We start from the raw sequence: 17,753 nt of genomic DNA, 5'->3' as shown, positions 1-17,753 counted from the left end.
GATGTCCTGCTGCATTAAGTGGGACTCATGCGTACCTAATTTTCTATGGAAGAGGACTGTATGATATACAATATAGGAAGTACATCTCAGTGGAGATGGTGCTTATGGTTATAACACTGATGTAAGATTCCATGTACTTCTGCATGTATTGAAACTAAGGAACTTCTTCAATAGTAGATGTAGGAGATTTTCCTTATTGTTCTTTAAAGAAAAAGAGGTAGCCATGCAGTGAACTCTGAATGTATCTTCCTAAGTGCAGTTGTTAGAGAGTATGACTTGATGTGGTTAAATGAGAAAATGCTGACAGGTATTGTTGGACTGCAGGACGGTAGCTAACTCTTCCCTACAAGGCCATACAACTGAACATACACATTTCTGAGCAATGTACCTCAATCCTGAAATTTTTGGAAATAGGTACTCCCACATCCTTATGGCAACACTTGAACACTTTTGCACATGTGTGTTCTGTATTTCAAATGGAGACAATAGAGTGGATTTGATACGCATTACTCAGTGTATGTATGATATTAATGTATTTTCATTAATAAAACTGGTGTTTTTTCTTTAAAATATTTTATTTGTTTTGTTGACATAAAGTGATCACAAGTAGGCAGAGAGCCAGGCAGAGTGAGAGAGGAGGCAGCAGGCTCCCGGTGGAACAGAGAGCTCAATGGGGGGCTGGATCTCAAGACCCTGGGATCATCAGCCAAAGGCAGAAGCTTTAGCCCACTAAGCCACCGAGGTCCCCCAATAAAACACTGTTTTTTAACATACGGATATGGGTATGTCATGAATGATGTGTTATTCTATGTGTAGTGTTCATTTATTTCATTGTGGGTTGTTGGAGCTGATGGAATCCATCACCTGTTTGGTACTGGAGTAAAACAATATACCTAGGACACCATTTTCCCAGTGCTCTGAGGTTTAAGGGGTATGTGATTATATTTCCCCAGTCTATGCTATGATTTTCTCCTCTTTGTGAATAGGATGATATTACTGTATGTGTATTACCAAGCTTTGTGACATAGAGGTATTGTTGGAGTTTTAGCTCATGTACTCCATGATACTGCTATTTGGCATTGGTTTTGTCTAGCCAGTAGTGTTGTCGGGGCCTTGTACTGACAGGAGCTCTTCCATTAGTGCATTCCCCAGTCAGCACGCTGTAGGGTGACAAGTTAGTGGAACGTCTTATACGATATCTGTACTCTGTCCTAGTGAGCCGCCATCACTCCTTTTTTCCAATGCCTTCCTTCCCATGTCCCATAGAGAAGACTCCCCCTCCACCAGAGCTTCCCTAAATCTGTTTTAGTCAGAATGGCATATTCTGGACATAGACTTGGGACTCTATAGTATTGTCCCATGGCCCCAAATGAAAGTGTGTGCCCCACGTCCTGCATTGAGGGTGGTTTTCATGTGTCCGTGAGGTACACATGCACATATGGCCATCCTATGTGTGTCATAGATACCCCATAAGAAAGAGAAATATTTCCCAACTAGAGTGATGTAGTAGCCTAGGGAAGAGACAAAAAAATATTTAAGATGAGGACTTAGCATGTAGGGTAGGACAACTGTGCTGAGCTTCCCAAGTGACTTCCTAGATGTAGAAAAATAACTTGTACTTGTTTTATGACCTACTTATCTCCAGATCTCCAGTTGTATTCACCCTAATTTTTTTTTCTTTGCTACATAGGAACCACAGCCATTCTCTTTTTTGCCTGTGTTGTGGAGAGAGTGTCTTCAGAAGATGCTTAATTGAGATTAGACAGATGGAAAGCCGATGGGTATTAAGACATAAAGCACGGGGTTGTGTGAATTGAATCTAATTTTAATATGAGGAAGTTACCATTCTTCAAGAGAAAGACAAGACCTATTAAAACTAAATGTGAGGAACTCTTTCCCGTGTGGGGAGGGACCTGGAGGTGGCTCCCTTTAGTCACTGCAAAGGAACAGGCAGCTCTTGCTGATGTCATCTGATGAACACATGTCATGGGGAGAAGATTCTGATGGCTAATGTGGGTTTTTAAGGAGTAGGGTAGGTCTGCTTTTTCCTGATGATATGATTGACCTGCTGTGTCTTCCTGAGGAATAATGTTAGGTATCAGTGATGACTGTACTATCCCTGCCTAGATCCCTGACAAGGTATGGAGGAGGGTGTTTGATGATGCAGTCATGTTGGCAGCTTTAAGATGTCAAGTGGTAGGGATGCCTGGGTGGCTCAGTTGGTTAAGAAGCTGCCTTTGGCTCAGGTCATGATCCCAGCGTCCTGGGATCATTTCCCACATCGGGCTCCTTGCTCGGCAGGGAGCCTGCATCTCCCTCTGCCTCTGCCTGCCTCTCTGTCTGACTGTGCTCGCTTGCCCTCTCTCCCTCTATCCCTAACAAATAAATTAAAAATTCTTTAAAAAAATAAGTCACATGGTAGAATAGATGTTTGAGATGAAGAAGCCTTCTGGACAGTGGAATAGGCTGGATCAGCTGGACATGGGCTGTGGTTGCTCCCTCATTTCCCAGGTAGGTAACCCCAGTCAAGGTCAGATCCAGTGTGGTTGGGAGATCCTTCAGGGAAACTGCTTCACCGCTGTGCCGGACCTTGCTCTCTTTCTTCAGTGCCATCATGAATGTAGTAGTAGAATCCGAATGTAGTTCGGATGTCTGGGTGGCTCAGTCATTATGTGTCTGCTTTAGGCTCAGGTCATGAGCCCTGCATTGGGCTCCCTGCCCAGTGATGAGTTTATTTCTCTCTCTCCTCTGCCCATCACCACCCAGCACCACAAGTGTCTCTCTCTCTCTCATTCTCTCAAGTGAAATATATTTCTTAGATGGGGTGCCTGGGTGGCTCAGTGGGTTAAAGCCTCTGCCTTTGGCTCAGGTCATGGTCCCAGGGTCCTGGGATCAAGCACGCTTTGGGCTCTGCTCAGCAGGGAGCTTGCTTTCCCCTCTCTCTCTTCCTGCCTCTCTGCCTTCTTGTAATCTCTGTCTGTCAAATAAATAAATAAAATCATATATATATATATATATATATATGATATATATGATATATATATATATATATATATATATATATATATATATTTCTTAGAGATTTTGTCTATATATTTGACAAAGAGAGAGATCACTAGTAGGCAGAGTGAGAAGGGAAGGCAAACTCACTGTTGAGCAGAGAGCCTGACATGGGGCTTGATCCCAGGACCCTGAGATCATGAACCAAAGGCAGAAGCCCAACCCTCTGAGCCTCCCAGGCACCACAGCTGTTGGTATCAGAAAGATTGCCTAGGGGTGCCTGGGTGGCTTAGTGGGTTACAGCCACTGCCTTCGGTCATTGAGAACAGTGCAGGATAAACAAATTTTCCTCTCCTCACATTCATTCTGTTGTGTGAACTGAACCTCCACATCTCAGCCCCAGAATAGAACATTCAGACAGAGCCGGGGATCAAGGGCAGAGGTAGCTTCATTGCTTTGCCAGCCCAGGAGGCTTCAGAAGGTCGGGGCCATGAAACCTGCAGCCCACTGGGAGAAAGGGGCCAAGGGTTTGTTGGGAAATGCTGGATAATGGCCGATTTCCAGAGGAATTGTGTCTGTGCTGCCTGTTCATCATGTTCTCAGGGTGGAACCAGGTTCCTGAAAGAAAGGGCTGAGAAGTGAGTTGAGGAGGTTTGTGGAGTTGAGAAAGGTTACTTGTTGGAAATGGGAGTCTCACTGAAGCATTAATTACTTTTTTTCTTTGTTCAACTTGATGCCTTCCAAGTGGTTTTCATTTCAGTCACCAAGACAGCTATTTTAAGAGGACTTCATACTTTACACTGAGAAACCACTCAGTGTTTTCTGGAATGGCTAAAAAAAAAAAAAAAAAAAATTCAAAAAAGGGTAACAACCAATTTTCCTGAGAATGCTGAGAATTAGAATTCTCATATATCCTTGATGGGAGGGTAAAAAGAATATGCAGTGTGGAAAACAGTGTGGCAGGTCAGAACGGTGTGGCAGAACAGAAACACTTACAGACTGAAGGGGAATATATGTCTCCCTTCTTACTGAAGGGAAAATGTCTCTTGGCCTGAGCATTATTTTTGAATGCTTATTTTGAATCAAAGGTAGATAAAGGAAAAGCTCTGAAAGTCTTTATTTTGCAAGAGACATTTGCTTTTATATGGGAAAGTTCGGTCTGTCAGGGGTCTTCCTCTGTGTAGCAGAAAGAGGGAGAAGGTGTCAGTCTCCCGAAACTCTGATGGTGGAGAAGGCAGGACTCGAACTCTGCTCCCAGCCCCAGCCTTGGTTCCCCTGCTTGGCCTGGTCACCATCCCAGTTCCTTCCCAGCAGGGTCACCTGTGGAGTTTCAGGAAGGATCTCCTCTGCCGGCCTCACCCTCAGATTCGGTCAGTTGGTTTGGGCGAAAACCAATACTGTTGTGTTAATTAAGGGCTCCAGGAGATTCTCAGTGTGGCCAGAGGGGAGCCCGAGGGCTTTTGGTGGGTTTCTGAGAGTGGATTTGCTGCTTTGGTCCAGGAGAAGTGACAGGGTCTCTGCTCTGTGAGTCTGGGAAGTTCGGGTCCATGGAGCCCACAGTTCCAATGCTGTTGCTGAAGTTGTGAGTGGTGGTGGGAAGGGGACCCCTCTCTCCCCGCAAAGCAGGTGAGGAAAATTCAGGGATTGGTGTCCTCGTGGGAGATCAGTTTCTGAGCTGCTCCAGACACAAAGGACTGGGAAGTTGGACCTTTTCTGCATCTCCGAGTTCTGCCTGCGTGTGGGCTAGTGATGTGAGGAGAAGGAACTCTGTTGCTGGATATCAGGGCATTTCCTCCTGATGCAGGTATGATTTCCCACAGATTCCTCGTGAGGACGAAATCTAGAGGTGGAGGCGAAGGCAGAAATGGCCGGTTCTCAGGTGAGCCTGGTGTCCCCGCGGAGCCATGTCCTCTGTTTCTCTGCAGACCGTCGCGTTTAGAAGCTGCAGATGTGGATGCCTCAAATCTCGGTGCTTCTTGCTTCTGTCTTCACCTGTTTTTTTAAGACCTGGTCAGAATCACGATTAGGTCTTAGCATAGAGAATGCTTCTCTATGTCCCAGGTCCTTCTGTCCTGTGTCTCCAACCTGGCTTCGATAGGGCATCAGCTGTTGTCACTTTGACTTAAAGTCCCTCGAGGGGGCATCTGGATTGCTCAGTGTGTTAAAGCCTCTGCCTTCAGCTCAGGTCCTGATCTCAGCGTCTTGGGATTGAGCCCCACATTAGGCTCTCTGCTCAGCAGAGAGCCTGCTTCCTCCTCTCTCTCTGCCTGCCTCTCTGCCTGCTTGTATCTCTGTCTGTCAAATCAATAAACAATATCTTTTAAAAAAAATAAAAAAATAAAAAATAAACTCCCGCGAGGAGTGACAATATTCCATTGGTGGCGGATCTGGAGGGGAAGATGTCGAGTCCAAGATTCATGTGGCTGATGAGGTGTGGTCCTGGGATATCCGGGAGGGAAATTGTTTCTGATTCAGGTTCGTCTAGATTCTCAATCAGCTGTGTGCAGCTGGGGAGTAAGGAAATGCAGATACAAGCTCAATGGGTATGAGTCCTGAAAAACTTGGAAACTTCTCATTCTAAGAAAGGGGGTGTGTGTGTCTTTATCTTTAGCACGTGAAGGAGATATTCTACTTAAAATCCACTAGAGGAGGGTGCCTGGGGGTGTTTGTTGACTAAGCTTGGACTGTTGGTTGAGCTCAGGTCAGGATCTCAATGTCCTGGACTTGTATCCCTGCTTCTGGCTCTGTGCCCAGAGGGGAGTCCGCTTGACATTCTCTTTCTCCCTCTCCTGCCAGTCTCCATCTCCTCTAAAATATAAGTCAAGCTTGGGGACCGAGGGTGGTTCCATTAGTTAAGAGTCTGCTTTCTGTCTCCAGCTCAGGTCGTGAATCCGGGGACCTGAGATCCAGCCCCGCATCAGGCTCCCAGGTGGGCAGGGATCTTGCTTCTCCCTCTTCCTCTCCTGTTCTGCCTACTTGCGCTCTCTCACTTGGCTCTTGTTGAAATAAATACAATCTTTATAAAAAATTTTCTTTATTGGGGTGCCTGGGTGGCTCAGAGGGTTAAAGCCTCTGCCTTCAGCTCAGGTCAGGATCTCGGGGTCCTGGGAGCAAGCCCCATATCGGGCTTTCTCCTTGGTGGGGAGCCTGCTTCCTCCTCTCTCTCTGCCTACCTCTCTGCCTACTTGTGATGTCTCTCCGTCGAATAAATGAATGAAATCTTAAAAAAAAAAAAAAAAGGATTTTCTTTATTTATAAGAAGAACAGTGAGAGCACGAGTAGGGTGTGCTATGGTCAGAGAGAGAAGGCTACCCGCTGAGCAAAGACACACCCCCACCCACCTTACCCCCACATCATACTCCTCCACCCCACCCCACCCCGCCATGTAGGAGGTGGTCCCAGGACCTTGTGTCTTGGCCTGAGCAGAAGGCTGATGCCCACTGACTGAGCCACCCAGGTGCCCCTATAAATAGAATCTTTTTTTTTTAAAGATTTTATTTATTTATTTGACAGAGAGAAATCACAAGTAGATGGAGAGGCCGGCAGAGAGAGAGAGAGAGGGAAGCAGGCTCCTCGCCGAGCAGAGAGCCCGATGCGGGACTCGATCCCAGGACCCTGAGATCATGACCTGAGCCAAAGGCAGCGGCTTAACCCACTGAGCCAATCTTAAAAGATGAAAATAAAAATAAATCTTAAAAATTCAAAGAAAAGAAAGGTCTAAACTAGCTATTACTAGCACAGGGATGCTGTGCTGTCTCAGTGTAGTGTCTCTGCCAGTCACTTGGGGTCCCAGACATGGGTCCATAATTGGCTGGAAGCCCATCCAGCAGCGCTGCTGGAATTCCCTGAGGCAGGACAAAGGCGGTGGAAGTTTCCTGAATATCTAAGATCAGCAGGCAGGAGGACACAGGAGAGCTTGTCTGCAATGTGCAGTGTGTGGGGGTTTCTTATTGGGGGAAGGAAGGTGAGGAGTTCTGGGGAACCTGGAACTTGCTCCTTTCTGCTCACTGTACCTCGTTGTCTTGGGAATTTTGTGGTGGGTCCCCTGCTGGGCCTGTCTGGACTCAGCCAAGGGGACACTGGGGCCCTTCCTCCACTCCTTTGCTCAATCCTCCTTGCCTAAAAGTAGCCTCTACAGATCATATAGTGATTGAATTGTTTATGTGTATCTACTGTATTTCCAAAATTAGATTTATATTCTGAAATCCTGTTTTCAGTCCATTGGAAATGCCAGTGATGATGTGTCCTTTCGTTATGCCCTAGTTTTTGCACCCGAGAGACCGCCAAGGAGCCAAGCATGGATGCAATCACACGAGGGTTTATTTGACAGGCTTAAGCTTGGGCCCAAGTATACCCAGCACAACGGAGTAGGGACTTGAACCCTGAACCAGATTACAGTCAGAGTTTTAAAAGGCAGAGTAGGGTGGACTCGGTGGTGGGTGAGGACAAAGGGGATTATGGATGATGTAAATCTCCAAGGATTTTTGGAAGTAAGGTCTCCAGGACCTTGAGGGGCTAGCTATTGTTGGGAGAAAGGTTATTTATTACCAATAATAAAAATATTCTCGTGAGACCCTTTAGATGTATATCAGTGGGCCATATACTTGGGAATGATTCTTGACCCTATCTTGGAGGTTTAGAGATAAAGGAATTGTTAAAGTAGACTTACAGGATCCTGGTGGGACCTGTGAGGGTAGGATGTTGGTAAGGCTAGGATTGTCCTTAGCAAAATCTCAAGGTAAGGGCAGTTAAGTCCCCAGGGGAAAGCCACTTGGTCTGTTTCAAGGGCTTGTCAATAAGTAAGAAATTTTAATGATTTTCTTCTGCCCCTGTTTCCCACATCAGCTAAATTTGAGGTGGGATGGCCTTAATTTTCTCGGCCTCCACACTTTGATTTGCATTAGACATTTATAACATTTGTTTCCATTGAGCTGATGTGAACTTCTTTTATTGGCTTGGTGCTGTCTGCCAGATCCTCCCCCGTCACGTTCCTATTTTCCCTCCTATCACTTGTAAGGAACATGGGATACTGAGGAATATGCAGGAACTACCGCATTTCAGGTGTCCACTTCTTTCTTCTGCCTTTCTCTTGCTTGTCGTTTCTTTCTTTCTTTCTTAGTTTCCTTCCTTTTTTCTTTCTTTCCTTTACACATTTTCTCAGCTAAGAGACAGAGGGAGCACATGAGTGAGGAAAGGGGAAGAGGGAGAAGCAGATTCCCCACTGAGTGAGGAGCCCAACTCAGGGCTCCATCCCAGGAGTCTGGGATCATGACCTGAGCTGAAGGCAGACCCTTAACCAACTGAACGGTCTGGGTCCCCCTTGCTTGTAGTTTCTTTCTTTCTTTCTTTCTTTTTTTTAAGATTTTATTTATTTATTTTGCAGAGAGATATCACAAGTAGGCAGAGAGGCAGGCAGAGAGAGTAGGAAGCAGGCTCTCTGCTGAGCAGAGAGCCCGATGCGGGACTCGATCCCAGGACCCTTAGATCATGACCTGAGTCAAGGCAGAGGCTTAGCCCACTGAGCCACCCAGGCGCCCCTCCTTGCTTGTAGTTTCTGAGGAGGAGAGCAAAGTCAAAAGTGGTGTGGATAAAATTAAATTTCCTTCAACTTCCAGTCTGTTGATAAATACCTGAGAAAGGCATTCCTCAGGGAACTCACAACTGCCTCAAGGGTAATATTTTGTTGGATGCAAAAAGCAGCCTTAGCTTGACACTAGCCACACCTTCAGGACCTTGTAATTTCTCTTTAACATATGAACATCGATAAATAAAACTTAAAAAAAAAAAAAAACCAAAAAACTCTAACTGTAAACTGGTTCAAGGTCCAAGTCCCTACTTGGCTGTGTCGGGTATACTTGGGCCCAAGCTTAAGCATGTCAAATAAACCCTCGTGCAATTGCATCAGTGTTCTTGGTGGTCTCTCAGACACGAAAACTCAATCACCTGTGCAGTTTCAAGAAGGATCTTACCTGCTGCCCCTCCCCCTCACATTCTACCCATCCATTTGGTGGAAACAACAGTGTAGTGTTACTTAAGGGCTGCAGGAGTCCTCAGTGAGGCCAGGATGTGGGATTATTTCCTTATATTTTTAATTTTTTTTCTGAGAGTGGAGAGCAGGCTTTGGTCCACGGGGAGGTAACCAGGTCTCTGCTGCTTTAGTCTGGGAAGGTCAGGCCCATGCAGCGCCCAGTTCCTTTGCTGAAGCTGAATTTGTGGGCAATCCCAAGGAGGCGAAGCCCCCTGAAAGCTGAGAAGGAAAAGCCAAAGATTAGTCTCATGGTAGGAGCGCATTTGAATAGCTCCTGACAAAAAGCACTAGGAATTTGGGCCTTTTCTGCATTTCGGTGTCCTGCCTCCAGGGAAGCAGTTTTGATAAGAGAAATCCATGTTCTCAGGAGGCTGACCCATCCAGCGGTGAATCCCAGTTCGGGTTTCCCCCCCCCCGTCCTGACAGCTGTGACCACAAGAATGGCACAGATGCGGAAGTAAAAGTGCTTTAACTCCCCTCTTTGTTTGTGTCCCAGGCTCGGACCCTGGGAGAACAGTCACACTCCTCTGAGCCCGCTGGTGTTAAATAATCTCTGATCCACAAGGTCTCCCAGTGCTGCACAGTTCCTCGGCCAGGATCCAGCCCGGTCCTAGAACAGTTTCCAGATGCACAGGCTCTGTTGGTGTCCTTAAGAGCACTTTCCCCCGATACTGCTGTGATTTCTCCGCAGATATCTTGTGGAAAAAAATCCAGAGGACAAAAGGAAAGGAGAAATGGCCAGTTCTCAGGTAAGCCTGGTGTCTTAGGAGAGGCCATGTCGTGTTTTCCTCCTGAAATTCCTCACTTTTAGAAATTGCAAATGTTGGTCCCTGTAGTTTTGATGTTTCTCCCTTCTGTTTTCACCTGATTTGAAGGTCTTTCCAGAAATGATCCTCAAGGCCAGGTCCTCAGAACCCTTCTCTGTATCCCAGAGCCTTCTGCCTTACAATAGGACAGCAGCAGCTGTCAGTGGGAGTTTAAGTCTTGAAAGTACTGAAAATAGTTTCTGAGTGACAGGCGCACAGGGGAAGCCTTGAGTCTGAGATTCCTGATGCTGCTGAGGTCTGGTCCAGGGCGGTCAGTGAGAGAAAACCTTTCTCCTTTAGGCCCCGTGTGCTTGGTTTTCTCAGTGCTGTGTAGTCCAGGGGTTAGGAAATCGAGAAATAAACTCGATGGATTTGGGTCCAGAATTAACTCTAGATGTTCTCTGAGAGAAAAGTGTGGGATGGGGGAGTTCTTGAGACTTGTTCTTTAGAATGTGAAGTAGATATTTTATGTAAAATACACTAGTTAAATTACACTAGGGGGGAACCTGGGGGCTCAGTCAGTTAAGCCTCAAGACTGTTGATTTCCCCTCGGGCCACGATCTCAGGGTCCTGGGATGAGCTCTTACCTTGGCTGCAGGCTCAGCTGGGAACCAGCTTGAGAGCCTCTCCCTCTCCCTGGCTCTTGCACTAAAGTGTAAATGAATCTGTAATTAAGTTTATACTGCCTCCTAGGGGACATGGAGACTTGTTGTCTAAATGTGTCTCTGCCAGTCAGGTGGGTACCCTGAACACGGGTCCATGATTGGGTGGAGGAAGTCACGTGGGATTGAAGAGTTCACCTGAGGCAGAACCACGCTCTTTCCAGCTCACAGAATATCCTGCAGGCGGCAGGCTGCAGGCGGCAGCGGAGAGATATCTGCAAAGAGCAGTGGGTGCGGTGGGGGCTCTTTTTAGTGCAGGAAGGTGAGGAGTTAGGGGGCTAAGGGAAGTTTCCTTCTTCTGAGCACTGCCCTTTGTTGTCAGTAGTTCATTGGTTAGTTCGGGCCTGTGGCTCCTTTGAGGCGAGTCCCCAGATGGGCCTGTCTGGGTTCACCCAGGGGCTCACTGGGGCCCGTTCTCCATGCCTTTACTCAAGCCCGCTTGCCTCAAAGCAGCCGCTACAGAAACTGTAGGTGATTGACATGTATATATATCTTCTGTTTTCATAATGAGATTCCTATTCTGAATTCCTGCTTTCAGACCACAAAACAAAAACAACAACAACAACAACAAAAACAGTGATAGTGTGTCCTTGGGTGTGCCTTGACACCGAGATCACTTTGTTTCCTATGCTTGGGGTAAACTGGATTTATTGTCTCGCTGCTCTTTGCCAGATCCCTCCCCTGCTATGTTTATATTTTCTCTCTTAATCATTTATAGGGAACGTGCAGTATGCAGAGATCATCACAGTTCAACTGTCTTGAGTTTCTCTTGCTTGTAGCCTTTTTTTCTTTTTTTAAGAATTATTATTTGAGAGAGAGAGGCTGAGAGCGGACATGAGCAGTGGTGGAGGGGGACAGGGAGGAGTAGACTCCCCGCAGAGCGGGGAGAACATGTGGGGCTCCATCCCAGGTCCCTGGAAATGGGACCTGAGCTGAAGGTGGACGCTTAACCAAGCGCCCTTGATCGTAGATTCTGAGAAGAACCAAGTCAAAAGAGGTGTACATAACATTAAATTTCCTTCCACTCGGCGCCATTGGTAAATACCTGAGTAGGCAGAGTAGGACATTCTTCCTGGAATTCACAACTGCCTTCATGTTGCCTTCATGTTGATGTTTAATTAGAGGAGAAAAGCTGCCTTAGCTTCTCAGTAACCAGAGGTCCGGGATTCTGAGAGTCCTCCTTAACATAAGAAAATCCCTTTGGAATCTTCTTTATCTCTTTCCCCCAAATGCATGTTGGCCATCATCCTCCATGCATGTCCCCCACTGATACAGATCTGCAGGTCCTCTGTCTAAGGTTTCCCTCAACAGTAGTAAGTGATCTCATCATCACACCAGCCGGGCCCTCAAGGTCCTGGGAACCTTGCTTTCAGCTTCCTTCTTTTTTTTTTTTTTTTAAAGATTATTATTTATTTGACAGAGAGAGATCACAAGTAGGCAGAAAGGCAGGTAGAGAGAGAAGAGGGAGGAAGCAGGCTCCCTGCCAAGCAGAGAGCCCGATGTGGGGCTCGATCTCAGGACCCTGAGATCATGACCTGAGCCGAAGGCAGAGGCTTTAACCCACTGAGCCACCCAGGCGCCCCCAGCTTCCTTATTGATGGCTGCACTCCTGAGCCACTCACCGTTTTAGCGCAGACTGGGTTCCTACTCACAGTGCAATGCCTCTGACCTGTGGGGCCTATGACTCTGCATCATCAGGAAGACCACAGCTTTGGTACCGAAGGCATCTCAGTAATTGTTTCTTCATCATCCACTCCTGCACACCAAGATTCACATCAGAAATATCTCATAATTCCTTCTGGAACATTGGTTCTTCTCCTGCATGCCAGCAGTGTGCACTGGACAAGGAGCGCTCTCACCTCTCTGTAGTTGGTAGGGTTGACTTCTGGGAGTGGAGGTTGTCAGTCAGTACTGCCCTCTGTCTCATGGGTTTTTCTTTTATTCCACACTCATGTCCTGGAGCAGGAAAAGTCAGGTCTTGGGTTTAGCTAGTAATATTAACTCCCTCTTTCATCTTAGGAACCATCATGAGCTGTGTCAATGGCCACTTGGTGACTGTGGTATTTATTTCAGGGACAGCTGACATTCAAGGATGTGGCCATAGAATTCTCTCAGGAGGAGTGGGGACACCTGACCCACACTCAGCGGCAACTGTACAGGGATGTGATGTCGGAGAACTACGGACACCTCTGCTTCTTGGGTGAGGAAGACTCCTTCCAGATTCCCCAAACCACACTCTGGGTTTTCTGCTTCCTGTGAAGATTGTCTCTTGGACAATTCCTGTTTGAATAACTGGAATTCAGATCCAGACAGAGAGGGGAGGAAGGAAGGGTTTCTACATGTAGAGAAAAGTCATCATCATGTGTTTTTCATCTTTAGCTTCTCAACGTAATACCCCCACTTCTGTAGATGAGTTGCAATTCTAAACACTTAGTGGCAGAGAATGGTGCTGTTCACATGTTGAACTGAAATTTCCTTTTCTTACTATGTCTACTGCTTGGAAGTGGAGGTCAGGATGTCAACATTGGAAATGCCTCCAGTGTGTTCTAAAGGAACTGTAGGGCAATAGCTTTTGGGAAACCATTTTCTAGAATTGTACAATATCCTCTCTTCTGTGCTGAACACAATCCTGATGGAAAGTTAGAATCTCTGGCAATAGTCATTTTCCTTTTTCCTTGTAAACAGGTCTCACTGTGTCAAAGCTGGACCTGATCACTTTTTTGGAGCAAAAGAAGCAGCTCTGGGATGTGAAGAGAAAGGAGACCATAGGCTTCCATCCAGGTAGGTGGGAATGAATGAGGCAGATGACAGAGGGGAGGTCCAAGTCTGAAGGAGGAACATAGACCTTAAGCTGTGGTTCCACTAGCTGTCCTTGAATGAAAATCAGCTGGAGACATGCTCGGTTTTATTTCTCTCATGCTCCCAGAGGGACATCTACTCTCCCACATTATCAAGCTCTTGCATTCTCTAAGGATTCTCCTTCAGCTCTAGTGATGGTCTGCCACATCCACAGGGAGGACCAGGAGGTTCTCCTTGGAGGGGGGACGCCCCCTAGTCTGAGAGCTTCTCCATTGCTTTGAAGGCCCTGGGGAAGTCATCCTATTTCTGAGGACTTGTATGCTCTCACTGTTGTTAATTATGATTTTCATCATGAGACAAGTAGGTCAGGGTAGTTGTATGCACACTGGGTTTTGGTGCAGAAATTCCCAGAACACTGGAGACAGATTTATGATGTTTTCTGGCTTATGCTTTGTAAAGTTATGGAGGCTTTAATCTTATTCTTAGAAAATTGACATTTAATAACTGCATCAGATAACAAACCACCTCCCTAAAATGAGACAATGTGCAGTTCTATGTCCCTTCAAAAGTTCTTTTTTCTTTTTTTCTTTTTTTTTTCCCATGTTACGTAATTCAGAAATTTCCCCTCTCTGTGTTCATTCCTCAGTGGTGAAATAATGCAATGTCTCTGTTTCCTAGCCTTCGCACATAAGTAATGCTGTTGGGGGACTAGCACATTTAGAACTCAGAACTTGGAGCCTTTAATAAAGTCTCACTTATGTAACTCAAAAAAAGGATAAGCTTTATGCTTTTTCCAATAAAATTATCTGTATTTGATTGTGTTTGTGTATCATTCATACATGCTCTGTGATTCCTACTGTTAATTTCTCTCCCTGGTGAGCAGTGAGTGAATGTTATACTGTGTTTAGGTAAGTTGTCATCAACATAGAATTAATTTCATCATGTATTTTTGGGTGAATTGTTTTCTTTCAGCATGAGAGAAAAGAGTTCTTGGAATTGAAAGTAATTTTGAAATGCCTTACATCTGTGTATCATGTTTCGGTAAAAAATAAGAAAGATTTATTTTATCTTTAATTATATTACACTATGATGTGCCTTGGTACCTTCCTCATTAATTTTTGTGTCTTCTGTGAGTATTTTCATTGTGGTTACCTTAGAGATTCCTTTAAACAACTTAGAGGTAGAACAAAGCTTTTGAATCTCAGTATTGTGAATTGCACACAAAAACCTTCTTCCTGTCTCCACCCCTGCGCCCACTTTGTTAACCAATGTCACAAATTCTAACATTTATGTTGTGTAGTTTATGACCTACATGAATGACTTTTATACTTTTTTAAAAACAAAATTCTGTGGCAGAAATAAATGTGACCTAGGTAATTCCAACACTACAGGTTTGTATAACTGTCTAAATACTTATGTTTAGCGGAGAACTTTAGGATCTCATCTGGTTCAGTTTCTGGGTAGAATCCTTTTATTTCATTGAGAGAGCGTTCCTTTAATCGTTCTTGTAAGAGAGGTCTACTAGTAAACGTAGAGGGGTCTTTACTTGGGAATGTCTTCATTTCTACATCTGTGGAAAAGAGTTCTGCCTGATAAAGTATTCTTGGTGGTATTTTTCAATCTTCTAGTAGCTGAGTACATTATGGCGGCCCCATTCTTGTTGGGACTGCTGGGAATCCCACTACCGCTCTTCTAGGAGCTCTTGCACAAGGTGAAGTGCATTTGGCATACTGTTTCAGAAGTCTCTTTTCATCTGTGATATTTGATGGTTTAATTATAATCTGTCACTGGTTCAGTGACAGATTATAATTTGTTAAAGAATTCAACAAATTATATAAAAACAGATTATAACTTGTTGAAGAATTCAAGCTCTTCAACAAGAGCTTGAATTGTCTCTTGTTTCCACATAGGTCACCCTCATCTCCTTATGGGGTCCCCTTAATGTGCATATTGGACCACTCGTTGGTGTCCCACGAGTCCCTCAGACTCTCTCCTTTTCCACCTATTTCTTTGGTCCCCTCGGTAGAGAATTTAGAAAAAGTGTTTTTAAGAGTTCTGGTTCTTTCTTCTGCTTCATCAAGTCGGTTGCTGATCCCTTAGTGTATTTTTAAATTCAGTAATTGTACTCTGGGACTCTCAGTTTCTGGTTCCTGGGTGTAACACTTTTTGTCTGTCTTGATTTACATTTTGGTCATGCTTCATTTTCCGATAACGTTTAGTTACTAGTTACCTGTTGTCTTCTCTTTTTCCTCCATGTGGATTTTTATCATTATAATTTGAAGTGCTTGTGGTTTGTTGTTGTTGTTGTGGTTTTGGTTTTGGTTTGGTCTGGTTTTGGTTTTGGTTTGTTCCCCCCCCCCCCCCCCGATGTATGGGCCTTTATTAACTTAGGGCCAGTTTTGGAGATTTATTGTGTTCCTCTGATTGGAACATAGTTTTCTTTTTCTTTGAATGTGTTGTGATCTTGGAGTAGTATTTGGGAATTAAAAAACAAAACAAAACAAAAAACAAAAACAAACAAACAAAAGCAGTCTAAGGGCCCAGGATTATAGACTTGTTTTCTTCAGGAGAACACTAATAATAGCAATTCTGGGTTCTGTCACACATGTCCTGGGCATTTGTCAAGTCTGCATTCCTGTTATTTCCCAGTTTCAGGAAGAGGAGTTACTACTTTAGAATAAGTGATCCCTGCCCCCTCTTTGCCTTCAGAGGCAGAGAGACAAGCAGACTCCCCACTGAGCAGAGACCCCAGGCAGGGCTCTTTCCCAAGACCCTGTACCAGGACCCAGTTTTTAGTCAGAAGCTTAACTGAATGAGCCACCCAGGCCTCCCTACACAAGTCATGTCTTGATGTATAGATTCTCGTGGCCATGATCTTGTATCAGACTTCTCTGTTGTTTCATCTTTATGTCTTCCCCCTCTAGTGTAGTTAGCAGTCTCCCAGGACCACACACCCAATATCAGTTGTGATGTCAAAGATCTTCCATGGGCCTCTGTGCTCAGATCAATGATTATTCCTCTTTTCCCATAGAAGACATGCCTCCAGGAGCTGGGCAGTTGTCATAATCTTTGTGGTGCAGGCTGTCCCTGCAATCATGGCAACCTGATAGATGTACCACTGTCGCTCTTTACTTCACTGGAGATAGGATAGGTTCTACAGCTTTTATTGCCAGACAGGGGAGCATAGGCAACTTACTGGAGATTACCTGTAATGTAGTCTGACCCACACTGACAGCCTTTGGGTGAAAGATTTCTGACATGACGTTGGATGCACACTTCTTTGTTAGGTTGACAGAGTGGCCAGCGATGTGTCCCTGGTGGCACAATGTGCATCTTGGGGGTCTTCCAGACCTTCACAAGTGGCCCTATGGCTAATTATTGGAAGCATCTTAAAGTCAAACCTTCCAGGTACATTGACTTTGTGATCTACACTGTATGTGACTGTATATCACTGCCAGGTGAGCAGCAAAATATCATGAAGGAAAATGTATTGGTTGCTGTTGTGGATACCTGCCCCGAATCATACATTCATATATGTGCCTTTGACAGTCTTGTCACACTATTCCTTGAAGTCATGTAGTGATGTCATGATCTGCGCGAGCATTTCCTTGGTTGATGTTTTAGTAATACTTGGCATTCCACACGTTTGTGTATAAAAAAGCTTGGGAATATAGTGAACGCATCTGGCTCTTGGGTAGAGGACAGATGAGTTTATTGTACAGGAAAACAGATGTTTCTTTCTGTGACAAAGGACTAGGTAGATACATTGGATGTTCCTTGATGATACTAGGGTTTCCTATGCTCAGAGTCTCACAGAAGTGACTCAAACCCACCTCATGTGCAGTGTCTCCCGGTATCAGTTGTGGGTGCACAAATGGCCAGTGGAATTAGTGTGATGAAGACATTTATGATGTTTGCTGAGTCACAAGTCATAAGATGCTTAGACTTTGACCTGGGAACCTCTTGTCGTCTTCCAGGATTGGGAAATGGTTACAGGCCACCTGGTCACAGTTTAGAATGTGTGTCATCTTGGGCTTTTCATGTTCTTGGGATTATCCATGGACTTAATTCAAAACAAAATAGATATTCATGAGTGTGTTTCTTGTTTGTTCATTTACGTTGTTGTTTTGATTGTACACTTAAGTGAATATATATGGTATTTGTCTTTGTCTGAATTACTTGACAGTGCATAATACTTTGTGGTTTAAACCACGTTGTCACAAATGACAAGACTCATGAAAGAAGCAGAAACAGACCCATAAATATAAGAAGTAACCTGACTGTTACTGGTGTGGAATGGAGAAGGATGATGGGCAGCATGAGGGAATGGGAAGCACATGCTTCCAGTTTTGGAATAATGAGTCATGGGGATAACAGAATATAGGGAACTTGTTCAGTGGTATACTGACAACATTTTATGGTGCCAGATGGTAGCTACTTGGTAGTGAGCAGAATAGA

The 17,753-nt window shown here is 45.0% G+C and overlaps 3 protein-coding genes across 4 annotated transcripts in view; 2 read left to right on the top strand and 1 right to left on the bottom strand.

Annotated features, from left to right (window-relative positions):
• Positions 1–17,753, top strand: part of LOC116579132 (zinc finger protein 11-like) — a 1,039,038-nt gene that overhangs the window by 466,513 nt on the left and 554,772 nt on the right.
• The window catches only part of LOC116579165 (putative protein ZNF720), a 794,777-nt gene that overhangs the window by 303,697 nt on the left and 473,327 nt on the right, over positions 1–17,753 (bottom strand). The gene's annotated exons all lie outside the window — the stretch shown is intronic.
• Positions 9,461–17,753, top strand: part of LOC116579162 (putative protein ZNF720) — a 13,987-nt gene continuing 5,694 nt past the window's right edge. The window contains exons 1-3 of one of the 2 annotated variants that reach the window (XM_032324157.1): positions 9,461–9,777; positions 12,570–12,696; positions 13,182–13,416. In XM_032324157.1, coding sequence (XP_032180048.1) covers positions 9,763–9,777; positions 12,570–12,696; positions 13,182–13,291 — 252 coding nt within the window. In that variant the 5' untranslated portion in view covers positions 9,461–9,762 and the 3' untranslated portion in view covers positions 13,292–13,416. Of the gene's footprint in view, positions 9,778–12,569; positions 12,697–13,181; positions 13,417–17,753 lie in introns of those variants that run through there. The other variant, XM_032324156.1, reaches the window with a different exon arrangement.

Source organism: Mustela erminea, chromosome 19, assembly GCF_009829155.1.
Source record: "Mustela erminea isolate mMusErm1 chromosome 19, mMusErm1.Pri, whole genome shotgun sequence".
NCBI lineage: Eukaryota > Metazoa > Chordata > Mammalia > Carnivora > Mustelidae > Mustela > Mustela erminea.
This window is presented reverse-complemented; position numbering and strand designations above follow the sequence as displayed.